Source organism: Oryx dammah, unplaced genomic scaffold (genome assembly GCF_014754425.2).
Source record: "Oryx dammah isolate SB20612 unplaced genomic scaffold, SCBI_Odam_1.1 HiC_scaffold_4, whole genome shotgun sequence".
Taxonomy (NCBI): Eukaryota; Metazoa; Chordata; class Mammalia; order Artiodactyla; family Bovidae; genus Oryx; species Oryx dammah.
In genome coordinates this window covers 59,314,145-59,338,792 of record NW_024070188.1, presented here as the reverse complement: position 1 = coordinate 59,338,792, position 24,648 = coordinate 59,314,145, and the positions used below count along the sequence as shown (strand labels likewise).

At 41.1% G+C, this 24,648-nt stretch overlaps 1 protein-coding gene across 1 annotated transcript in view; it reads left to right on the top strand.

Annotated features, from left to right (window-relative positions):
- SLC2A12 (solute carrier family 2 member 12) overlaps positions 1-24,648 on the top strand; it is a 67,483-nt gene that overhangs the window by 20,333 nt on the left and 22,502 nt on the right. The window contains exon 2 of the mRNA XM_040239267.1: positions 6,997-8,337. Within this exon, the coding sequence (XP_040095201.1) occupies positions 6,997-8,337 (1,341 nt within the window). The remainder of the gene's footprint in view (positions 1-6,996; positions 8,338-24,648) is intronic.

Below are 24,648 nucleotides of genomic sequence, written 5' to 3'. Positions count from 1 at the left end.
TTACTGCTCCAAGGTCTTGTACCATCATATATTCCCCATTTGGCTTAACAACTGGCAGAATAGGAATATTGCGTGGAAACTGTCAGGGCAGCAAGATATCTTAAGACTTTTTCCACGAGGGGTTGTAAACCTTTCTTCACTTCCAACTTTATGAAGTATTGTCTCTTGTTAGGATAGACAGCTTCTTGTCCAAGACTAATTCTTACAGATTGAGGGTTTATGGCACTTCCAAGGTTTCCTTTGTCCCATATTGAAGGAGCCACTGCTTGTAGAATATGACTGGGATGAAGACTTACTCCTCTGGCTGGTCTGTGTTACAGTCAAGATAAGAAACTGCTCAGGGCCTCCTAACTGGAGTATTGCCTGAGGGAGCTCAGGTCTCTACCCCGCAGAGGGTGGGACACTTAGATATAACTAAAAGGACACGTGAAATCGACCACTGCTCACATTTGCAAGTGAGAGGCCCTGTAAAGAAATGGCTGTGAGGCTTTCTGTCCACACCAGTCACAGTACAACTTTTGGAGGAAAGAGGTCCAGTGTGAGTTTATTTATTCACTCAACAGATATTTATTGAAGACTGCTCCTGTGCCAAAGACTAGAGGTGAGAATACAGATGTTAAGGAGAGGAGAGTTCTTGCCTCAAAGTCTTCCTGTGTGAGAGGGGAAGACAAACAGGTCAATAAATAAGTGACTTACTAACATGCCTTCACATGTCTGGAACCCCATATCTGTGCACAGTGGGAGCCCAGAGGGGTCGAGGGAGGGGTAGCAGAAGGTGACAGAACAGGCCAGTCACCCTGGGGGTGGTGGCACTTGAAATGACTCTTGAGTGATGGGCTGGGATTACAGGTGTTCGGGAAGGAGGAGCCGAGAGCAGGGAGAGCACAGATGCAAGGCCATTTGGGGGCCACTGCAAGTTTTTCTCAAGCAAATCATGAAGTAGGAGGCCTTTTCAATGTGTGAAGCCTTCACAGTTGGTCAAGCTGTATAATGACCTGGCTGCCTGCCAAAAAAAGAACCTGTGTGTGCACTCTTTCCAGTTTGTTGTAGAAGTCAGTCTTCCGGCAAGTGTCTGTTGTGTGTTCCATTATGTACTTACGATATAATAGGCCTATGGAGAAGAAAAGGAAAGAAGAAAGTGGGCACAAAGTCAAATATCATGAAAGATGGAGTGTTTCGGGTGCAAGCCAGTTAAAGTTGTGGTTTCATCTGAGTCACCGCGAGCGGCAGACAGTGCGGCTATTGTGGAAGTGGCTGCAGCTGCCCAGCCTGTGGGAGTTGGCCATCCTTTGTGCCAGGGATGCGGGTCTCAGTACTCATTTGCATAAAGCCTCTGGGTTGTGATCACATCTTCAATAGGAACAGTTTTACTTTATTATCTCATTAAGGAATTATCCTTGCACCAAAGGAACACGACTGGTCTTATTAATAACAAAGCAGCCAGACTCAGAGTATAGGCATGACCCTGCAGCCTGTGGGTACCAGTTAGAAGTTTCTAGATAGTTTCTACTTCTGTGACGTCCACAAAAGGCTGAGAATCCCCTATGGCACCTTTAGGGGGACACAGGGATGTAGAGAAGGGCTCTCGTGAAGCAAATCCATGGGCAGAATGGCCAGGAATGCTAAACTTCACCATGAACTGAAAGTGCGGACTGACTTCAGGGCTGGATGTTTGTTGAAAAGGCTCTAATTATGATTCCTCACCCTCCTCTCTCCTTCAGCGCTGGCTGCTTCTCCTCTGTCCACCCCGGACTCCGTCCTGCCCCAGACTCTGCCATTCATGATTAAGCAGCCATTCTTTCTCTTTCCTCCTGGTCTCTGTCAGATTTTTGGGGAAAGTCATCTCCGCTTTCTGGCATCCATAGGGTAGCATCCTGCTTCTATCATCAGCAACCAAAAGGTAGATACAGAAAAAAAGAAGAAGAAACCCTACTCTATGTCTTTCTTCATTTTATTTATATGGTAAAGTAGCACCAGGAAAATTTCCTGTGGGGGAAGTCCTAAGGTGTCACAGGGTTGAGATCTTGGAAGACTTGGGGACTAGCCTTCCACCCTAAATTAAAATTCCAAATCTTGAATGGGCAGCTTGAGGACCATAATGGACCTCAGCAGTAATAAGCAGCAGTGAGATGAATGGGGAAACTAGTTTGGAGCAGTAGCCCTTAAAGCATATAACAGGGAAGATATACTCTCCCAATAAAATTCAGACAATGAAGACCTTAGCTTAATTCTGTAGCATATAACCTGTGTTGGTATCACCTTGCCCATGTGAGAATAAGGTCATGGAGTGCAAAAAAATTTTTTAATAATTAATTTGATTTATTTATTCATGGCTGTGCTGGGTCTTCATTGCTCAGGGGCTTTTCTCTAGTTGTGGTGAGCAGGGGCTCCTCTCTCGTTGCAGTGCTCGGGCTTCTCGTTGCAATGGCTTCTGGTTGCAGAGCTTGGGCTCTAGGGTGTGTGGCCTTCAGTAGTTGCAGCTCCCAGGTTCTAGAACACAGGATCAATAGGTGTGGTGCACAAGCTTAGTTACTCCACGGCATGTGGGATCTTCCCGGATCGAGGATTGAACCTGTGTCTCCTGCATTGGCAGGCAGATTCTTTACCAATGAGCCAACAGGGAAGCCCAGGATGCAACTGTTGAAGGCAAATTGCCTAGATAAATAGGTGATCATTCAGTCACTAAGTGTCTCCAACTTTTCGACCCCATAGACTGCAGCATGCCAGGCTTCTCTGTCTATCACCAACTCCCAGAGCTTGCTCAAACTCATGTCCATTGAGTTGGTGATGCCATCCAACCATCTCATCCTCTGTCGTCCCCTTCTCCTCCTGCTTTCAATCTTTCCCAGCATCAGGGTCTTTTCCAATGAGTCAGTTCTTTGCATCAGGTAGCCAAAGTATTGGAGTTTCAGCTTCAGCATCAGTCTTTCTAGTGAATATTCAGGACTGATTTCCTTTAGGATTGACTGGTTGGATCTCCTTGCAGTCCAAGGGACTCTCAAGTATCTTCTCCAACACCAGAGTTCAAAAGCATCACTTCTTTGGTGGGACAGCCAGGGCCCAGGGCATGTCATCCAGCTATGCTGAGTGGTTGAAGGGCATGTCCCTGCTAGTGAGGGCCTGATGAAACGTGGTCCACTGGAGAAGGAAATGGCAGAGCACCTCAGTATTCTTGCCCTAAGAACCCCATGAACAGTATGAAAAGATAGATCGATAGATAGATAATATTGTGATATATAATTTTTAAAAACTTGTGATTTTGTACAGATAATTTTTTATCAATTCATATGGAGACAATTTTATTATATCTCTGAAGAATTGTACTCAGCATTAGCTGCTGGATATCAAGAGGACTGTTGAAAAACTGGGATGGTTTCTAGACCCTTCGCACACACCCTAGTCTGTCAGTGTCCTATGAACCCTGAATAAAAGAACTAGGCATATGAAGTTAAGTCCAGAAAGCTGAAGAAAAGGCTATGTCTCTGTTCTGTCAGGAGCTTTTTCCCCCAGACCACAAGAAGCTGGGCCTGGGACTTATACCCTCCTCCACCTGCTTGCCCGCTTAATCCACCACCTCAACTCTCTCTAAAGTAGAATTATAGAGCACCAAGGAGTATCTGGATGTAACTCAAAGGGTCTTTCTTTCTGTAGGGAAGCACTATTTCCCATCCAACAAAAGGGAGAAACTAAGGAAGGGGAAGGAGAAGGACAATGTGGCAAAGACATCTGCTGCTCACAGAGCTCTGGCATCTCTTCCCCCAGGTCCTTGACTCAGTACTTTCATGCAGCCCTCTGTCCCTCTAAATCCCCTCTGAGCGGCCTCATGCAACCTGTTCCCCAGGTGCATCAATCTCCAGAATCACTTATTTCTCCAATCTGAATGTTGGAGATGAATCGCCAAAGCACACACCCTAATCAACACATCAGACTTAGATAAAATGAACAATGACAAGAAGAGATACAAAGCAATACAATATTCTTATCTGAATATGAAAATCTGACCTAAATCTCCTTTTGGTAGAAGAATCTGTTGCTGAGAATTTTAAGATTATGTGGGAAAATAATTTATGTGGAAACTGAGGGCACAAGAGTGCTGTAAAGTGATTTTACACATGAAAATTAAAAGAGACATGAAAAATAATAGAGATATCACTAGAATGTTAAGTTTCTTGGGGGGCAAGAACAACATTTGTTTTGTTTCATTGTGTTACATATAAAGAGATAACACCTGCTGTGTAGGGATTTTTACATACCTGTTTTCCGATTAGCTGAATAAGTTGCTGATGTAGTTTCATTTTAATGGTTTGTGTTCACAATGCTCATACATCAACTTTATTTTATTGTGGATTATTGCATTTTTATTTGCTCCTCCATCTAAATAATTGATGCTTTTTAAATTTTATTTTTGGAGTCTTTCATTTTCCTTATGCCATCAGGATTCCAGAGACGTGAAATACCTTAGATACTTGTAGCAGGGGAAAGTGGTTTCAGATCACCTTTATTTGACCTGCTCCTTTCACCAAAGCTGAACAGCATTTTAAAACCATATCTGCTACTCCAGAATGGCACAATCTCAGCCCTAGCTCAGCCTGTGATAACTGTGTGTCCAAGTACACGTTTCTAGTCCATTTCACACATATCTCAGTTCTGCTTCTTCTCTGTTGCCTTTGCTGTTGTCTCCTCTTCTGAATGCTGGTGTTCCTTATATCCTCGTCTTTCGTCCTGTCTCTCCTGCTTCTCTGTTCTTTCTCCCAAAGTGATCTCACCCCTTCCCATGGCTTTAAATATCACATACACATTGCTGAATCCCCAGTACATCTCTCCAGGCTTGACTTGTCTCTTAAGTTCCAAATCTGTATGCTTAATCCGCTACCTGATATTTTAATCTGAACATTTTACAGGGAAAACAAACATTTTAGCAAGTCTAATATGGAACTTCTGATTTCCCCTTCTCCTTTCACTCCCACCCACAGCCAGGTCCCCTGGCCTTCTTCCCTAGGTTAGTCTATTGCCTGTATAGTATAATACATAAGCCCGTGTACAAGGTACTATTATAAAATCGCCCAACCGACTGCTCAAACCAGGGAGCCATCTTGATTCTGATCCACTTCCTTACCCTCCAACACCAATTCATGAGCAAATGTCATCATTTTTACCTTCAAATTAACTCTTGAATTTGTCTGCTGCTGCTGCTGCTAAGTCACTTCAGTCGTGTCCACTTGTCATCAATTCCATTCCACACACCCAAATGCAAGCAAATGCAAGCTGGCATTGTTTCCTATCAACACTAAGGTTACAAACTACCCTCCCCTGCTACAAGTCTTGCCCCTTGAAGAACTAGTCTCCACACAAAAGCAAGAAGCTCAGAATGCCTTCCCTTTTACTGGTCAGTAGGCATGCACCCTCTGTACTGGGAATACAATAAAAATTGTCACTGTGATCTGCCAGGTCCAGCATGAAGTCTACCTGCCCTCTGTACCTGCCCATGCTCACTGACACACACCCCCTCTGCTTCCCTATCCAAGCTCAGGCTGTGCCCCATGCATCCTGGCATCTGATAGTTCCTGAAACATGACCTAAGCTTCCTTGTGCTCAGACCTCGCAAGCTACTGCTTCCTCTGCCTGCAATGCTCTTCCCTGGCTTTTTGTCTTTTTTGTTTGTTTGTTTCCTTTCTGTTGTGACAAGTCGTTGTTCAGTCATTAAATCATGTTCAACTCTTTGTAACCCCATGAGCTACAGCACTCCAGGTTTCCCTGTCCTCTGCGATATCTCAAAGTTTGCTCAAATTCATGTCCATTGAGTCAGTGATGCTATCTAACCATCTCATCTTCTCCCGCCCCCTTCTCCTTTTGCCTTTAATCTTTCCCAGCATCAGGGTCTTTTCCAATGAATTGGCTCTTCTCATCAGGTGCCCAAAGTAAATTACAAACATGTAACAAACACCGGTGTACCTACCACTGAAAATTAATGACTTAACATTTTGCCTGTTAAAGTGAATTTGAGCAAACTCTGGGAGATAGTGGAGGATAGACAAGCCTGGTGTGCTACAGTCCGTGGGGTCACAAAGAGTCAAACCTGACTTAGTGACACAACAGCAATAACATTTTGCCATTTTCCCTCAGATGTTAACCTCAAATGAATGGAACAATACAAAGCCCCTTTTGTTCTTCTTCCCCACCCCTTCTTTCTGACCCAGCCCCGACTTTGCGAAGGCACTCACACCCTGGTCTTCCCCATCACCCTCCTGTGTTTCAGCAAAGCCAGGGGTGGCTGAATTTTGGCCAAGGAGACAGGAGGGCAGGTTTCCTGGACACTGTGCTTTATTTTCCCCAGATTCCACACTGGGCAGACTGAGGCCCTTCCAGAGACTGTGTCCCTCTGTATCCTGCCCTCAAGGGTTTGCCTTAGACAGCAGGACCTGAGGAGCCAGGCTTTGTGAATTTCCAATCCAACACCAAAGCAGGAACAAAACTGTGTTCTTGCTTGTTCAGTCCCCATCATCGGTCATCTGTTTATCTCACATATGGGTCTGTTCAAAACGAAAACCAACATCACATCTCACACACACACACACACACACAAACAAAAACCATGTAAATGCCTCCACTCCCTCCTCCCCAAAAATGAAAGAAAAAGGACTTTTCCTTCTTTATCTAATCGTGTTTTGGTTAGTGTATTATTTGACTATAATTATATGTGTTTATGGTTCTCCCTAGTTGCTCAGCTGGTAAAGAATCCACCTGCAATGCAGGAGACCTGGGTTTGATCCCTGGGTTGGGAAGATGCCCTGGAGAAGGGAGCAGCTACCCACTCCAGTATTCTGGCCTGGACAATTCCAGGGACTGTATAGTACATGGGGTTGCAAAGAGTCAGACATGACTGAGCGACTTTCACATATATGTGTTTATCGAGTGCTATGGAAAATGTACTTAGACAAGGTTGAGTCTCCATTGGATGCGATTCAGAACTGACCTGTTTCTTCTCTCTGCTCGTAGGTTGTGGCATGTATACTCTCCTGTCATCTGTCACAGCTGCTGTCAGTGGCTTCCTGGTGGGGTACGAACTTGGGATCATCTCTGGGGCTCTTCTGCAAATAAGAACCTTGTTAGTCCTGACCTGCCATGAGCAGGAAATGGTGGTGAGCTCCCTGCTTCTCGGGGCCCTCCTGGCCTCTCTAATCGGAGGGGTCCTGATTGACAGGTACGGGAGAAGGGCCACCATCATTTTGTCCTCCTGCCTTCTTGGACTTGGGAGCCTGGTCCTGATTATCAGTTTATCTTACACCACTCTTATAGGGGGGCGCATTGCTATTGGAGTTTTCATTTCACTCTCCTCCACCGCCACTTGTGTCTACATCGCAGAAATTGCTCCTCAACACAGAAGAGGCCTTCTCGTGTCACTGAACGAGCTGATGATTGTCATCGGCATTCTTTTTGCCTACATTTCAAATTATGCGTTTGCCAACATCTCCCATGGCTGGAAATACATGTTCGGCCTTGTTATTCCCTTGGGAGTTTTGCAAGCCATTGCAATGTACTTTCTTCCTCCAAGTCCTCGATTTCTGGTGATGAAGGGTCATGAGGAAGCTGCTAGTAAGGTTCTTGGAAAGCTGAGAGCTATCTCGGATACAACGGATGAACTCACTGTGATAAAGTCTTCCCTGAAAGATGAATATCAGTACAGTTTTGGGGATCTGTTTCGTTCAAAAGACAACATGAGGACCCGAATCATGATAGGCTTAACGCTGGTATTTTTTGTACAGATCACTGGCCAGCCAAACATATTATTCTATGCATCTACTGTTTTGAAGTCCGTTGGCTTCCAAAGCAATGAGGCAGCTAGCCTCGCCTCCACGGGAGTTGGGGTCGTCAAGGTCATCAGCACCGTCCCAGCCACACTTCTCGTAGACCAGGTTGGGAGCAAAACCTTCCTGTGTATCGGTTCCTCTGTGATGGCAGCTTCGTTGATGACCATGGGAATCGTGAATCTCAACATCCACATGAACTTCACCAGTATCTGCAGAAACCATAGTCCTATCAACCAGTCCTTGGATGAGTCTGTGTTTTATGGACCAGGTAACTTATCAGCCAGCAATGACACTCTTAGAGAATCCTTTAAAGGGATGACTTTCCACAGCAGAAGCTCACCGAGGCCCACGAGAAATGACATAGATGGGAGAGGAGAAACAACCCTGACATCCTTACCAAATGCTGGACTAAGCCAAACTGAATACCAGATCGTCACAGACTCTGCAGATGTCCCCACTTTTTTGAAATGGCTTTCTTTAGCCAGCTTGCTTGTTTACGTTGCTGCCTTTTCAATTGGTCTAGGACCAAGTAAGTATTTTAGTTTTTATTCCTTTCCTCTCTTGCCTTATGAATGTTACCAATTACTTTTGACCAGTCAGAACATCCTACTGCTATAATACTTCATACATGGAAATACTAGAAGCAAGCCAGGAATAGTATTGGCCACCTCATGTCTCTGGTAATGAGGAAAATACACCTGTATTATATCTGCTTTGTGAAATGTGCAGGGCTAGTATCCAACCAATGAGGAGCTTCCTATCTGTCAGATGAAGATGCTTTACTATTAATTAATTGGGAAGGAATCAGACCTCGAAAGATATGTTGCTCAAGAGAATATATTGTTTTATGAAGTCTAGGTTTACTGGGACATTTTCTTCTGTGTAATTCTCTATTTTCTTTGAAGGTGGAAGAAAAAAATTGTGTTTAGATTTTTTCAAAGACACAATAATGGATGCATTCCAGCAATAATGAAGAAGGGAATTAAGAAGGCATTATTTGGGAAAGAGACGATATTTGATCACTAGAATAACCTCCCAGGACTTCACTCTGTTAAATGGGTGAATGGGAATCCACGTATTCCCACTGAAAACAGTGCAAACAGTCTACAGGGAGGTAGCTACAAGACTGTTTTATTTGATATAGTCGGTCTATTGCAATGACAAAGTTTAATTACTTCTCTTGAGCAAACTTTATCTAGAGTTTGCTAGCATAAGTTGGTTGTTGCAGTTCTTTAATTTTTTAGCTTCTCATCCAAACTCTAAACCTCTCTGTAGAGAAGTTGTGAAAGTTCTTTTTTTTTTTTTGCACCTCATTGGAAAATGATGGGCTTAAAAATCAAGAGCAGTCTTTCACTACCACCCTTAGCTTCCATCTGCATCTCTCTCTCTCCCTTTTCATTCTTCTCCATCCCTCTTTCTTTCTTCCTCCTTTCTTTCCTCATTTACAGAGTTGATATTGAAATGTTTATTTACAATGATCAAGGAGCAGATATATTTGCTCCAAAAAAGAAAAGTGTTGGAAGCTCAGGAATAATAAGAAGATGTAGGCTGTGTTGAAGGAGAAGGAATTTCATGAACACATGCAGCTGCCAGACACTGGATAGTGTTTCTGGAAAAGGGCCTTGACCTAGAGATCCACTGTTAGCTCTTCACCGAAATAATGTAGATTGAGTGACTAATTGTTTTAATAGCCAGAAACTATGCTCAATGATAGGGAAACAGTAATGAGCAAGACAGATATTGTCCTGTCTTCAAGGAGGTTTTGGTTGAATGGATGGAGCTATGCTCCCTGTGTCTGCTTCATTCTGTTCGGCAATCAGTAGGTTTGGCCTGCTTAATCTGAGTTCATTAACGGCTGGACTTGCACATGGCCAACGTGGCCTTTCCTTCAGTTCTCTGCTTCCTCATCTTTTAGCTTCTACTGCTATTTCTTTGTGAGATCAGTCTCTAGATATTGATTCATTCAGATTCCAGAGAAGGAATCTGATCTACACTGCTCTTTGCTATGCCGAGTCATAACTGGTTGTTCTGGTATAAGCAGTGATGGCTAGATTGGATCACATGATCTAAAGCATTGATGTCCTGAAGCTGGCCCTTTCTTTTGCAATATGGGTAGGCAGATTTCCCCATAAAGGACTGTGCTTGGGAAGATAGAGGAAACACTATAGTACCATCAACCCCTGATCTCTCTGACAGATTCCTGGACCCTGACACTGCTTCTTAAGGCTGAAAATGATGAATACCATTAATGAACAGTTTCCTGGAAACAAGTTTCTACCATTATTTCAGGATTCAATTACTTGGGTGTGTACCTGTGAGACGCTTGTTTTAATCAGCTTGGGTCGCCATGGCTTAGAGAACAAACATTAATTTCTCACAGTCTGGAGGCTGGGAAGTTCAAGATTAGGAGTTAGGAGATTCAGTGGCTTGGCAGCTCCCTCTTCTGTATTGTAGAGGCAGACGTCTTGGTGTGTTGGAGAGAGACTGAGAGAGGAGAGAAGTAGCTATATCTTTTGTGTCTCTTATTATAACAGTAATAATTTCATCATGGAAATTTCACCCTTATGACCTAATTACTTCCCAGAGGCCCCATTTCAAATATCATCACAATGGGGTTTAGGGTTTCAATATATGAATTTTGGGGAGCCATAAGATGCAATAATAACAATGCTTATGTGTCAACTGTGATACATACAGCTAATGAAATAAATGAGTAAGCACCTTTTTAAAATTATTTTCAGAAACTCATTAAAGTCTACTGGAAGAGCAAGATATGAGTGTTGGCTTTTACCAAGGAACAGCTTAGCCTTGTCTATGGACCTTTCTATATCAATAAGCACAATAATCTTTGCTCACTTGATAAACTTGAGGTGGTATTTATTGCTCAATTGATTTCCTTTGCTGGCATCATTTTTCCCCTCTGTGCTTAGTCGCCCAGTCGAGTCCGACTCTTTGCGACCCCAAGGACGGTAACCTACCAGCTTCTTCTGTCCATGGTGATTCTCTAGGCAAGAATACTGGAGTGAGTTGCCATGCCCTCCTCCAGGGGATCTTCCCAACCCAGGGATCTAACTCAGGTCTCCCGCATTGCAAGCAGGTTTTTACTGTCTGAGCCACCAGGGAAGCCCTTTTTCACCTGTATATTTATCATAAAAGTAAAAATATTTCCTTTTTACATCAGTTTTCTTGATCCAGTCTTTTGAAATATCACAGATCAACTAAGAATCTAAGAAAAGAATGCCTTTTCTTGGTTTGTTTTCATTCAGGGAACCTCTCAGACTGGCAGAGATTAATACATGCTACATATTATAGTATGAGAAACATTGATTTTAAACTTTCAGAGCCAACCTGTTCATTATAAAAATCCTCCTGAGCACATGCTACTCTTCTCTTTAGTTTTTGGATAACTTTGTAAAGTGCAGTAATTCTTCAGTTACACCATATATCATTTGATACATTACTGTATTAGAGCAAGAGTTCCCCTTTTAGGAAGTTCAGTCTGATTTGGGGGGAAATTATTGGAGGCTATTTATTATTTACCTTCTAGAATTCCTCAAATATTATTCTACACTAATTTAAAAAAAATATATATATATATAAAATTTAAACTTTAGAGTCAACTAATATTATATCAAACACTGCTCTGGGAATTTTTTACATGTTATGGGGAAGGCAATGGCACCCCACTCCAGTCCTCTTGCCTGGAAAATCCCATGGACGGCCTGGTAGGCTGCAGTCCATGGGGTCTCGAACAGTCGGACACGACTGAGTGACTTCACTTTCACTTTTCACTTTCATGCATTGGAGGAGGAAATGGCAACCTACTCCAGTGTTCTTGCCTGGAGAATCCCAGGGACGGGGGAGCCTGGTGGGCTGCTGTCTATGGGGTCACACAGAGTTGGACACGACTGAAGTGACTTAACAGCAGTTGGAGGTTTCACAACAAGCCTGGGAAGAAAAACGTTCACCAGATTTTATAAATGAAGACACTGAATCTCAGAGGAGTTAAGTGACTTGCTCACATGAAAACATGTCTTGTTTATAAAATGAACAAAACAGACAGAACTATATTGGTCCTGATGGTAAGCATTAATTGCTAGTTCAGTCCTCTCCTTGAAGAAGTATTCAGTTCAGTTCAGTTAAGTTCAGTCGCTCAGTCGTGTCCGACTCTTTGTGACCCCATGAGTCCCAGCACACCAGGCCCCCCTGTCCATCACCAACTCCCGGAGTTCACCCAAACTCACGTCCATCGAGTCAGTGATGCCATCCAGCCATCTCATCCTCTGTCGTCCCCTTCTCCTCCTGCCCCCAATCCCTCCCAGTATCAGGGTCTTTTCCAATGAGTCAACTCTTCGCATGAGGTGGCCAAAGTACTGGAGTTTCAGCCTCAGCATCAGTCCTTCCAATGAACACCTAGGACTGGTCTCCTTTAGGATGGACTGGTTGGATCTCCTTGTAGTCCAAGGGACTCTCAAGAGTCTTCTCTAACACCATAGTTCAAAAGCATCAATTCTTCAGCTTTCTTCACAGTCCAACTCTCACATCCATACATGATCACTTGAAAAACCATGGCCTTGACTAGACGGACCTTTGTTGGCAAAGTAATGTCCCTGCTTTTCAATATGCTATCTAGGTTGGTTGTAACTTTCCTTCTAAGGAGTAAGCATCTTTTAATTTCATGGCTGCAGTCACCATCTGCAGTGATTTTGGAGCCCCAAGAAATAAAGTCTGACACTGTTTCCACTGTTTCCCCATCTATTTCCCATGAAGTGATGGGACCAGATGCCAGAAGATGTATTAGAAATAGGAATAAATGAAAATTGTGTATTATTGTCCATTGCATGAAGTCATTAAATGAGCCACTGCATTTTATGCAAGATAGAGATAGTCTCTTTTTCTGAAGCTCTGCTAGGTAAGTGAGCATGTACATTTTTTATAAGATTGAACTATGGGCTAAAAGAGAAGGAAAATAATGAAATGCAGAAGGTTTTGACATGCATTTACTTGAATAACTAAACAATTAAAATATTTTAGCATGTATATTGGTTGAAATTCAAGCTCAGCTCCAACAAAGACCAAAATGAAAGTAGCTTAAACAAGATAGGTGTTTCTTTCTCTCTCAGTTAACAGCTGGACCTGGGTAGTTCTGGGCACTATGGAGGTTTCCAGCCCAGTCACCAGTAGCCAATAGATAGTGTCCCTAAACCTCATGGTAGCTCAAACTTTGATATTGGTTCCTGGTCTATCATGATGCCTATTTAGAAATATTAAAACACATTTTAAAATTTCATCATCCTTTTCTGATAGCTGATGATCCCTTGAGAATAAGTGAAATGCATAAGTACAGTCAATTAAAGGGAGGCTTGCTAGACAAAGGCCTGGTGAGAAGACACTGTGAGAAATTCTGTAAGAAAAGTAGAACCACTATGAGTGATATGAGATAAGGGATTTTCTGCAGGGATTAGACACCACATAATTGTGGGAGCTGTTGAGAAAGCACAGATCTGGAAGGGACAGAGGAAAGAGAGAAGGTCACTCACCAGGGCCTCAGAGGAAAGCTGGTGGAGTCTGGGAAGCCTGCACCCTCTGCATCTGGATGCCGCCTGAAGTTTCTGCAGGGCAGCAGGGCAGGTGGGAGGAAAAGCTGGACTTGGAGCAGGGACAGCAAAGACCAGGGACCTTGCTAGGACAAGCAGGAATTCCTAAGGAGAAATGGGAACCCACATCTGTCTCTCACCACGTCAGTTCTGACGATGCAGGCCACCTGCAGAAAACCCACGTCCTTTTCCACAGACCCCTCCCATGTGCCTGACCTGGTACTTGGAGAAGTGGGAGGAGGAGATCTGGGTGTACTGGCTGCTCCTCCATGCCAACAAGGACAACCAGCATATAACAACTTATACACCCTGCACTGATGTCCAGGGCACCAACCCCCCAAGCACAGGGCTCAGTGTCACTTTGGCCTTCCAAGTCTCAGGCAAATTTCTCTTTTGGCCAACCCTCACCCAGAACTACATGGGGAAGGGGATTCTGGGAAATGCGGTTCCAGCTTAGCTAAATTGGCATAGGACAAAACGGTCAGGTGATAAACTCGACCAAGAGAATAAGTATGAATCTGGAAAGAAATATTTCAGAGGGTCAAAGACTCTGTATTCTGTCTTCTATGTAGACATTTATTTCTTTTAATTAAACATTACTTGTTAAAATATATGACTAGCTTCCATTCCATCTAGTTCTAAAAAAGAGGTTAGGTCATTTCATTACTGTCTCTTGGCTTTTGTTTCTTTAGCTATAAAACCAAAGACACTCTTTTGCTAATGCATGATAAAAGCTTTCATATTTATTTTCTCAGGAATGTTAATTGTCTCCCTTGGGCTGACGATCGTCACGTATCTCCAGTTCCATCACCTCACATGACTTCTTGTTCCTTTTTTCCCAGTGAGTGCTGGACTTTTCCATTTTGATGCTTCACTGTCAGCTGAACACAAAGAAGCTGTTGCTGAATTCTTATTCCCCTTATGCCAAAAAGACTTGTCTTTGTTTTCCATGGGGTAGTCACTCTGCCAGTCACTCAGTTCTAATGCTCTGGAACCATTTCCTGATGGAGTCAATGATCAAACGTTCTTGGATTTTCCCTCAAAATGGACTCCTCTGTTCATATTGTCCTTCTCTTTTCTGCCATCCTCATCTATTCTTTATGGTCTCATCCTGAGATTCCTGGGAAGCCCTTCCTGTGGTTCTTTCCCCTTCCAGCCTTTCCACATATATCATCCACCATACCAGTATTCCCTAAACAACCGTGTTCCTCATGTCGCCGCAGCTCATGAATCTACCATGACTTCCCACTTTCTTCCATATTAGAAAAGTCAAATCATTTTCAAGATGAAAAGAAGACTAGAAATGTTCTACTCTACAGTTTCTTTTTATAAAAAAGAAACAAGAAATTCTGAGAGATTGAGATCACAGAGATTTAGGACTAGATCTCTGGGTATCTATCTGAAGCCTAATTCCATTCTCTTTCTACTATGATATCACACATCCTGGAAGGAAAGGAAGTGTGATTTTCAGGCCCCCCATCATCCACCCAACTCCATCAGGGTATCTGCATGACTCCAAGGGAATCATTTACATCATAGTCTATAGACTTTTCTTCCAGGGCTACCATTCACATAGAAATACATTTAGATTCCTGAGGATACAAAGAATTGTGATATGAGGCAATACTTTGCTCTCTGTGCATTTTTATTTTCCACTGCTCCATACCCAGGTCAGGAGACAGAAAGCACTTGTGACCTCTTTTCCTTTTGCATCTAGTCTACCCAAATACCTCCTATCTTGAAAGCTCAGTGAAAGTCTTATCTCCTCTATGAATTTACTCCATTTCTTCAAGGTCTTTATTCATATGAACCACCAGTTATTTCTAGTGTAGAGTAGTTCAGTTCTGGGCTACAAAGAGCCTGAATTTGAAATCAGACAACTCGAGTTCTAATCTCAGTTCTTCTGCCTACTGGTTATGTGATTTTGAGTCATTTATTTTCTCTGAAGCTGTTTCTAAATCCATGAACTAGGCATAATAATACCTGTCCTACATCACAGAGTATAGGTGAGTATCAAGGGAGCCAGTGCATAGGCATGTGTTTTGGATCCTATAGTGTATGATGTAAATGAAAGTCAGCATGTGATAACAACTTAGTCCTTAATGAAACAGTGTATTGCTTTTGAGTGTTTACCAGTTTATTAACCAGAATGTGGTTACTGGATTGTAAGCTCTTGGAGGGGAGACATGACATCTCATATTTTTTCCTTCTGTCCTTTGAAGTCATGCTGAGTGCTAAGTTGCTCAGTCTTGTCTGACTCTTTGTGCCAAGAGTAGTCCACCAGCCTCCCTGTCCATGGCATTCTCCAGACAAGAATACTGAACTGGGTTGCCATGCCCTCCTCCGGGGGATTTTCCCAAGCCAGACTCAAACCTGCATCTCTTTTGTCTCGTGATTGGCAGGCAGGTTCTTTACCATTAGCACCACTTGTTTGAAAATGATGCAGGGGTACATTCATGTTTCTAAGGAGGAGAGCGAAAGAACTTTAAAACAAAGATGAATATACAGGAAAAGTCTCAGCCTGTGTTTCTTTATCTGTGTCAAGCTATATCTAGTTGGTAGGCTAAGTAGTAACAAAGCTACGGTCACTAGGTTGCCACAGAAAAGCCTGTATGTTCTGAAACCATCAAGTTTTTGCAGAACAATCCATCACTTTGCAATCACACACCCCAATTTGGGACTCAAACCCACAGTCTTCTAACCTCAGTCCTTTGGGCGGGACTCCAATCCAGCTGCACTTCAGTTGGTACTTGAACCCACAATTTCTGGCTTAAGAGGAGCCTTGAACCCACAGTCTCCCAGCTGAAACCACACACCTGGTCACAAGACTTAATGGACCTCAGGTTATTTATATCTTGCTGAAGAAAAAAATTCAGCAAGAGACAAAGTGACAGGCAAGAAGTAGGTTTATTAATATAGGACGCTTGTGAAGGATACAAGAGGTCAGGCAAAAGGAATCTGTCCTGAAAAGTAAATAGGAAAGCAGGTTTATTTGGGGAGAAACATACTCCACAGAAAGAGTTCAGGCCATCTCAGAAGGCAAGAGGCCCCAAAATATGGGGTGGTTAGTTTGTATGAGCTAGATGATTTCATAGGCTAATAAGTGGGAGAATTATTCCAACTATTTTGAAGAAGGGGACTGAGATTTCCAGGAACTGAGCCACTGCCCACTCTGACCTTTTATGGTTAGCCTCAGAACTGTCATGGTGCCTGTGGGTGTGTCATTTTGTACATGCTAATATATTACAATGAGCATATAATGAGCCTAAGATTCACTGAAAGTCAATCTTCTGCCATTTGGGGCCTAATCTATTCTAACCAGCCTTTATCCTACCCTCAATGGCCTTGTCATTCTTTTAAGGGTTGTGCCCTGCCCCCTTCCCTCCTGTTTCAATTTGGGCATGAGTTCTAAAAATTCTTTTCTGTTGTGGCCTCTAAGAAAAGATGCAAGAGAGTTAGCAGTGCTCAGAAACAAGTAGTTGGAAGTACTTAGGGCATTTGTCAAGTCATAAAGAGTTATTTGGGAATTTCAGACACAGAGTATCTAAAAGTAGTACTAGTTTTTTTTTTTTTTTTTTTTTTTTGGACACTTCTGCTTTTTGCTCTCATATGGAGAAGAGTCTTTCAGAGCATTTCTTAGAACAAAAGCAAAGCTAATGGGATGAGAATCTCAGGTTTGAAGGTTTGCCTTTGGGAAAGGGAAATAACCCATCATCTCCTGATTTCTTCCACTTGTGATTGCTGTTTCAAGCACTGATTCAGATATTCACACCTGAGGCTAGAAGGCAAGCAGTAGGAGACAGAATGTGGCGATGGTTTAGTTACTCAGTCTTGTCGAACTCTTGTGACCCCATTGATTGTAGCCCGCCAGGTTCCTCTGTCCTTGGGATTCCCCAGGCAAGAATACTGGAGTGGGTTGCCATTTCTTTCTCCAGGATCTGGGAAGATTCCCTGGAGAAAGAAATGGCAACCCAACCAGTCCATCCTAAGGGAGACCAGTCCTGGGTGTTCATTGGAAGGACTGATGCTGAGGCTGGAACTCCAGTACTTTGGCCACCTCATGCGAAGAGTTGACTCATTGGAAAAGACCCTGATGCTGGGAGGAATTGGAGGCAGGAAGAGAAGGGGATGACAGAGGATGAGATAGCTGGATGGCATCACCAACTCGATGCACATGAGTTTGGGTGAACTATGGCAGTTGGTGATGGAGAGGGAGGCCTGGCGTGCTGCGAGTCATGGGATCGCAAAGAGTCGGACACGACTGAGTGACTGAACTGAACTGAACTTTACTGCTGAGCCACCATTCCCTTTAAGGAAAACAAGCAGTTAATTCACACTGATGGCTTGAGACGATCAATTCTGCTAGAGTTTTTAGAAGAGATCTGAATAATTCTCCTTTTTTTCTTGCTAAGAGTTAGTCGTTTATGTCCATGTTCATATTGTAGTTAATTTTTTCTTTCCCAAAGAAACCATGCCATAAGAATTCCAATTCAGTAACCAAAATTGTATTCTAGAGTATTGGCACAAATGATTTGAAATTTAAAGAATATTTTTATTAAGAGCAAATTTTCATGCCAGATCATGAATGCATCATAAAACTTATTAACCTGATGCGATTATTGCTCAGGTATTTCATTTAGAGAGTTTATTACTTGTAATAGAAGCAAATCCTTTGTGTCAACAGGGGTATAAAGGGAAAAGTACTTGCTGTTCCAAAGAAAACTCAAAAGCAAGATTAAATCATCTTTATTAAATCTTTTAAAATATGGGTTGGCTCAGAACAACATTCCTTCATTGTATTAGATCACAACATAGTTTCTCTTGTCAAAAAGTATTTCTATTTTTAGGCTAAAGTGTGTGCCCTACATTATTTTGCTTTCTGGTCCTCTGTTTGCCTGAGTCTAGAATAATTGGGGTACTCTGAAATCTAGAATTCAGAAGGGGGCTTAAATTTGCTACCAAGTAATCTTACATATTTTATTTTGTACATTTAAAATATTATTCTATGGAGGAATCCATAGTTTTCATGAGCCTGCTGAAGGGGTTCATAGAGGTTAAGAACTTCTGCCCTCCTGTAACTCATACTAAAACTCTTCCATCAAATAAAATCACAATATATACCCCACTGCTTTTATTAGAGACTTTTATGAAACATTCTGTTTTACACGACTCATTTCTCCCTTTAAAACATGTTCAAAATCTTAACTTGACTCTCCACTCTTTCTGGGGTGATTCTGATCATTTTAGCTCCTTCTAATAATGAATACTTTTCTATTGTAGTTCAAGCTTCAGGGTAGAACCAAAGATCCCTGACATTGTGAGGATATAGAGCCACATAGAGATTTGTCTTCTTCTTAGGCTTCAAAAGTAAAGCAGAAATGAGTCCAAACCCAAAGCATAAAGTTATTATCTCATGAGTTCATTTGAGGTAATACTTGTGTAGCCGCCTTCCTTAAAATAGCCTCTGTAACTCAGAAAAATGTGTGTGACTGTTCTTTTCAAAACAATTATTAGGGTCTTTTTTTTAAAATCCAAGAACTCCTATGTCCATAAATTAATTAATTAACCTCTTCTTCTTATCTCATGACTAATATCTTTTCATTAGAGCAGATCGAAGGAATTTGTCCAAGGTCACATATTAGGCTCCATAATGAGGCTGTGACTGTTATCCTTTAACTGCCTTTGTATTCTCAAGTTCAAGCAGAACTTTACCCTGAAGATTGAATGACGGGTGACACCAAATCACCTCCCCCTATCTCTTTTTCCAAATAGGCAGGAGCTCCAGCAAGAAAGCATCTTGGAGGGACCTGGAAGAAAGGAGAGGGGCAGAAGGTGGTGGGGATCCATCTGGTCACTCACTTGTCCAGCACATGTGAATGGCTCAGTCATGACCCACTGGGCATGGTGCCCATTGATGGTGACTCAGGGATGGATGAGTGAAAGCCACACCTCCCCTGCATGGAGCTAGTGGTGGGGACAGGCAATAAGACAGAAAATAAACGTATGTATAATATAGCTTTGAGAAGAGAGAAGTGTCAACATTTAAGTGGAAGTAAGAGTGATGGAGACGAATAAAGAAGGATCAGGGATAAGATCAATGGCCTTAAGGGGGTCACGCAAGGTTTAGGAGGAGGTTTGGGAGGAGAGCAAGAAAGCCTGCAGAGGTTGTAAACAAAGTGCATGAATTCAGACCAGACATTGGCATCAAGCTTCCTGACACTGAACTGGCAGTTCCATGGTGTAGGACTCCAGACAAGTCAATCCATCTCCCCAGGCTTCAGCTTCCTGACCTACCTCACAGTTTAACTGGGGTTGAACAAAGATATTTGCATGGAGGATACCTAGTGCATTGCCTGGTGGGTGGCATGGACTCAATACACTTAGTTATTAGTGCTATTAAATATCTGGGTACAGTCTAGACATGAGATGGATGTTTCCAGTAATGCCAAGCGCTGACCTCAGCTGGCATTTTGCTTAAGCCATTTCAGGAGACATAGCAAATGTTCCATAGCCCCATATTGAATTATGATGCCCTGGTCCTTCTCATCTCCCTTCCAAGCATCATTCCAATTAGGTCAAGACTAAAGAAAACACATGTATTGCTTGAAGTATGGTTCAGTTCTGCATTACCTACAGTCAAGAGAGCCTTCTAGTATATCAGACAGATGTTACAAAAAATTCGGAGGCTTTGGTGAAAGGTGTGATTTAGGCTGAGAAATAACCAATTCTCTATTATTCTGAGTTGGTGCAACTAATTTAGACTCTGTGTCTTGTTCATTGCTGTTTCCTTGAGCCTAACCTTGTGCCTGGCCCACAGTAAAGGCTTAAGAAATATTTGTTAGATGAGTCCAAAAAAGTTTCTGGAACTCTTTCAGCTTCTGTGATGTAGGGGTGCTGTCTCTCTAGTCAGCTGTTGACATATCCTGATCTTCTCTAGTATGAATTTGTATCAATATAGAGGGCATCAGAAATAAAAGTGGTTTGAGTGGAACCTCATACACATTTGACCAAAAGTTATGTCTGAGTAAAGCTACTCAATTGAGGATGTGGAGCCATCTCTAATTCATTTGGCGTCTTAAGAAGTTTCATGTCTTAAAGTTACAAAAATTAAGGCCATAAAAAATGTATGGTATTAGAAAATATTTATTTCTATTATGTTCTCCAAATATAAGATTCAACCCTTCTCCTGAAGTGGAAAAAAAGACTTGAGATTAGCTATATCATGGGATAATAATTCCTACCTTGGTTTAGTAATTGAATGTTTTAAAACTTGACACTTTCCAAAAAAGTGTTGAGATAATTTCTTCCCAGTTTTCCTAGCAGAAATATACAAAAGTCTAAGTCTGGTATTTAGGGGTTGTTTTTCCTTACTTAATTAGTGTTAGAGCTTATAGAAATATTTCAATGGATTATCTGAGGCTTAAGAATCATGTAAAATTTCTCAGATGTAAGTGGGAAGTCTAAAGTTAATAATGGTAATAAAAGATCTTTTTAAAAAATTCATACCATAGCTACAAATAATCAGCTCTCAAGAACTATAAACTGGCTGATATTTGAGCCCACTAGCAAGCTTACAAATTAGCCTGTCTCAGTTTCATGGATTTTGGCAAAAGACACTAGACTCTTTGGTCAGAGACAAAAGACATTTTATTACTCTTAGCAATAGCAATCGCCAGAGTTAACAGCATTTGCATGGTTCCCCAAGCCCTAATGCCTTGACATCATGAACCAGGCCAGATGACACCTACACATAGAACAGGTTATTTTAGAGGAGAAGAATCCCAACCTTGGGGAACCCAAGTCTTTTATAATAGACAGTAAACCAACCTGATTTTTCCCTTGGAGGGAGACATTAATTTAAGCAATAGTAAGCAAACTTTTGCCCAGAGGAGACACTCCATCTTCCAAGGCTGCTTGTTATATGAACATCCTTAGAAGACAGTCTGGAACAAAGTCAGTGCTTTTCTCAGGAAACATACTGAAATGCAAGACCCATGAAAAATTGTTTTTCAACTCAAATATTCTAAAATGTATTAAACAATGTTCTGTTTAAAACAAAACTTTGAAACTTTTTAAGGCACAAAGATTGTAGAGCCTAGCTTTGTTTGGTTTTGTGGCGTTTAAGCAGCCTTTTGGAGGATAGGTATCAGTAGTAAGCATATGACTCATTTGCCATAACATTTAATCTAAAATTTATAACTAAATAATGAGCTCTTCTAAAATAAATTGTTCATGTGATGTTTTCATAGTTAAAGATGATGACAATTCCAGGGATGTGGAACAGCAGGTTCTAATTTGGAAGTTTACTTAGCTACTATACTCCAAGATATACAGGGTTTAGAACAAAGGCTTGCAGACCAGAATTACATCAGATGTTTCCAAAGAGATTTTGATATTCTTCATATTTCCTTCTAGGCTCCAGGCCTCTAACACTTAAAACCATTACAGTCAAAGACTTTTTTTAGTGTTCAATCTTTTCTTTTTCCTACCATTCTTATGGAATAATACATACTTTTAGAGAAAAAGCATATTGATTAAAATATTATTCTTTAAACAGAAGAATTTTATTATCAAATGTAGCCATTATACAATCATATTCACCCAATGGGTTTGTGGTAAGTGTGTCTACCTTTAAGATCTTCCAAATATTTTTTTTCTTTCAAGTGTTATGTTTCAGTTATCACCAAAATTCATACCAATACTATTCCTCCTCCTCCCCAGTTAATTTATTTAAAAGATATTTAGCTTGATTAAAGTCGTGATTTATTTGTTCCTCTGGTGTTAGTCATTACAGTAATGCAAAGTAAACCAACAATAGTATCTGAATGGTTTTATACTAAATTTGCATCCAAGCAAAAGAGGAAAAACTTAAAGAAAAGAAATATGTGCCCTTTGCTAATTAAATTTCACTTTCCTCTTTGGAGTTAGATAATGCACAGTGATTCCCAAAAGACCTGCACTATGATTGTTGCCTCATGCCCTTTAAAATTATGAATATCAGACAGTGAAAACATTAAAGAAATAGAGTAAAAGTTTTAACACTATCTTAATAAGCATAGTATTCACTTGTTACTTTATTGTTCTTCAGAACACATTAATATTTTTCCAAAGAACACTTGCAACATTAGAAACTATAATACTTTTTATTATACTTTTTATTATGAATACTGAAGCATCATTCATAAGAAAAGTACAACATAAAATGTTACGTGTGAAGCACACTATTCACATCATACTGTAAACCAGAGTGGATTACTTTTTTGTAACTCCTTTCCTTCTTTTTTTTTCATTTTGAATTCTAGTTCTTTTTTTTTTTTTTTGTAGATGAGTTTATTTTATTTTATTTTTTTAATTTATTTTTTATTTTACTTTACAATTCTGTATTGGTTTTGCCATACATTGACATGAATCCACCACGGATTCATGTACCCACCACGGGTGTACATGCGTTCCCAAACATGAATCCCCCTCCCACCCCCCTCCCCACAACATCTCTCTGGGTCATCCCTGCGTACCAGCCCCAAGTGTGCCATATCCTGCATCGGACATAGACTGGCAATTCGATTCTTACATGATATTATACATGTTTCAATGCCATTCTCCCAAATCATCTCACCCTCTCCCTCTCCCACTGAGTCCAAAAGTCCGCTATACACATCTGTGTCTTTTTTGCTGTCCTGCATACAGGGTCATCATTGCCATCTTTCTAAATTCCATATATATGTGTTAGTATACTGTATTGGTGTTTTTCTTTCTGGCTTACTTCACTCTGTATAATCGGCTCCAGTTTCATCCATCTCATCAGAACTGATTCAAATGTATTCTTTTTAACGGCTGAGTAATACTCCATTGTGTATATGTACCACAGCTTTCTTATCCATTCATCTGCTGATGGACATCTAGGTTGTTTCCATGTCCTGGCTATTATAAACAGTGCTGCGATGAACATTGGGGTACATGTGTCTCTTTCAATTCTAGTTTCCTCGGTGTGTATGCCCAGCAGTGGGATTGCTGGGTCATAAGGCAGTTCTATTTGCAATTTTTAAGGAATCTCCACACTGTTCTCCATAGTGGCTGTACTAGTCTGCATTCCCACCAACAGTGTAGGAGGGTTCCCTTCTCTCCACACCCTCTCCAGCATTTATTGCTTGCAGATTTTTGGATCGCAGACATTCTGACTGGTGTGAAGTGGTACCTCACTGTGGTTTTGATTTGCATTTCTCTAATAATGAGTGATGTTGAGCATCTTTTCATGTGTTTGTTAGCCATCCGTATGTCTTCTTTGGAGAAATGTCTATTTAGTTCTTTGGCCCATTTTTTGATGGGGTCATTTATTTTTCTGGAATTGAGCTGCAGGAGTTGAAATATCTGCAAATTCGAATAAGCATACTCTTGGGGGCTACTTTCTGGAATCTTCCTTCAGTGACTCATTAAAGGAAATCAATTTCTTGACCTTTAGGAAAAATCTGTTTCCTAAAGTTTCTTCTTTCTTATCTTCCCACTAATAACTATTCTTCCATTTAAAAGAAAGCACATCTATTACCTGCCAGAAATCTCATTATGACAATATGTCCCCAGTTATAAAAACCTGAGGAACACTAATCAAAAAGGCAGTTGGAGATATTGGTGTAGATGTGGACTAGAAAAGTGACTCTAATGACTATATAATAATACTTCTTAAGCTTAGATATTTCCAATAATTTGCTTTTAACAAACCTATGGGCTGAGCTAATCAAGTTATCAACTGATACATCATTACAACAATTTTTTTGTTAACTTAAAGAATGTAGTGAGACTGCTATTATAAAACATTTTTGACTCCCCATCAATTTTTATTATTCTTGAGAACATTTCATCTATTTAAAAATGTAAACTTTATGTTAAATGCCACATTGCTATATTTTTAAATGGATGAAGATGAATATCAAATAGAGATGGTATTTAAATTCCACTGGAACTATTTGAGTGATATAAATATTCTCTATTATAAACATAGAGTTTAAATGGCATCAAAAGTAAATAAATAAAATGATTGAAATTGCATATTTTGCTGTCATTTAAATTTGTGGTAAAAAAAAAGTGAGATGTTGATTTATAAATGAAAGAAAGTACTTAGCTTTTCTAATTATTTTAAAGCCTACACAAGCATGAAAGCCTGGAGACCCTGCCACAGTTCTTATTCCCAATTGGTACCTGTTCACAATAGGGTTCCATTTTTAACTCTGGAATTTTTTTTAAGGATT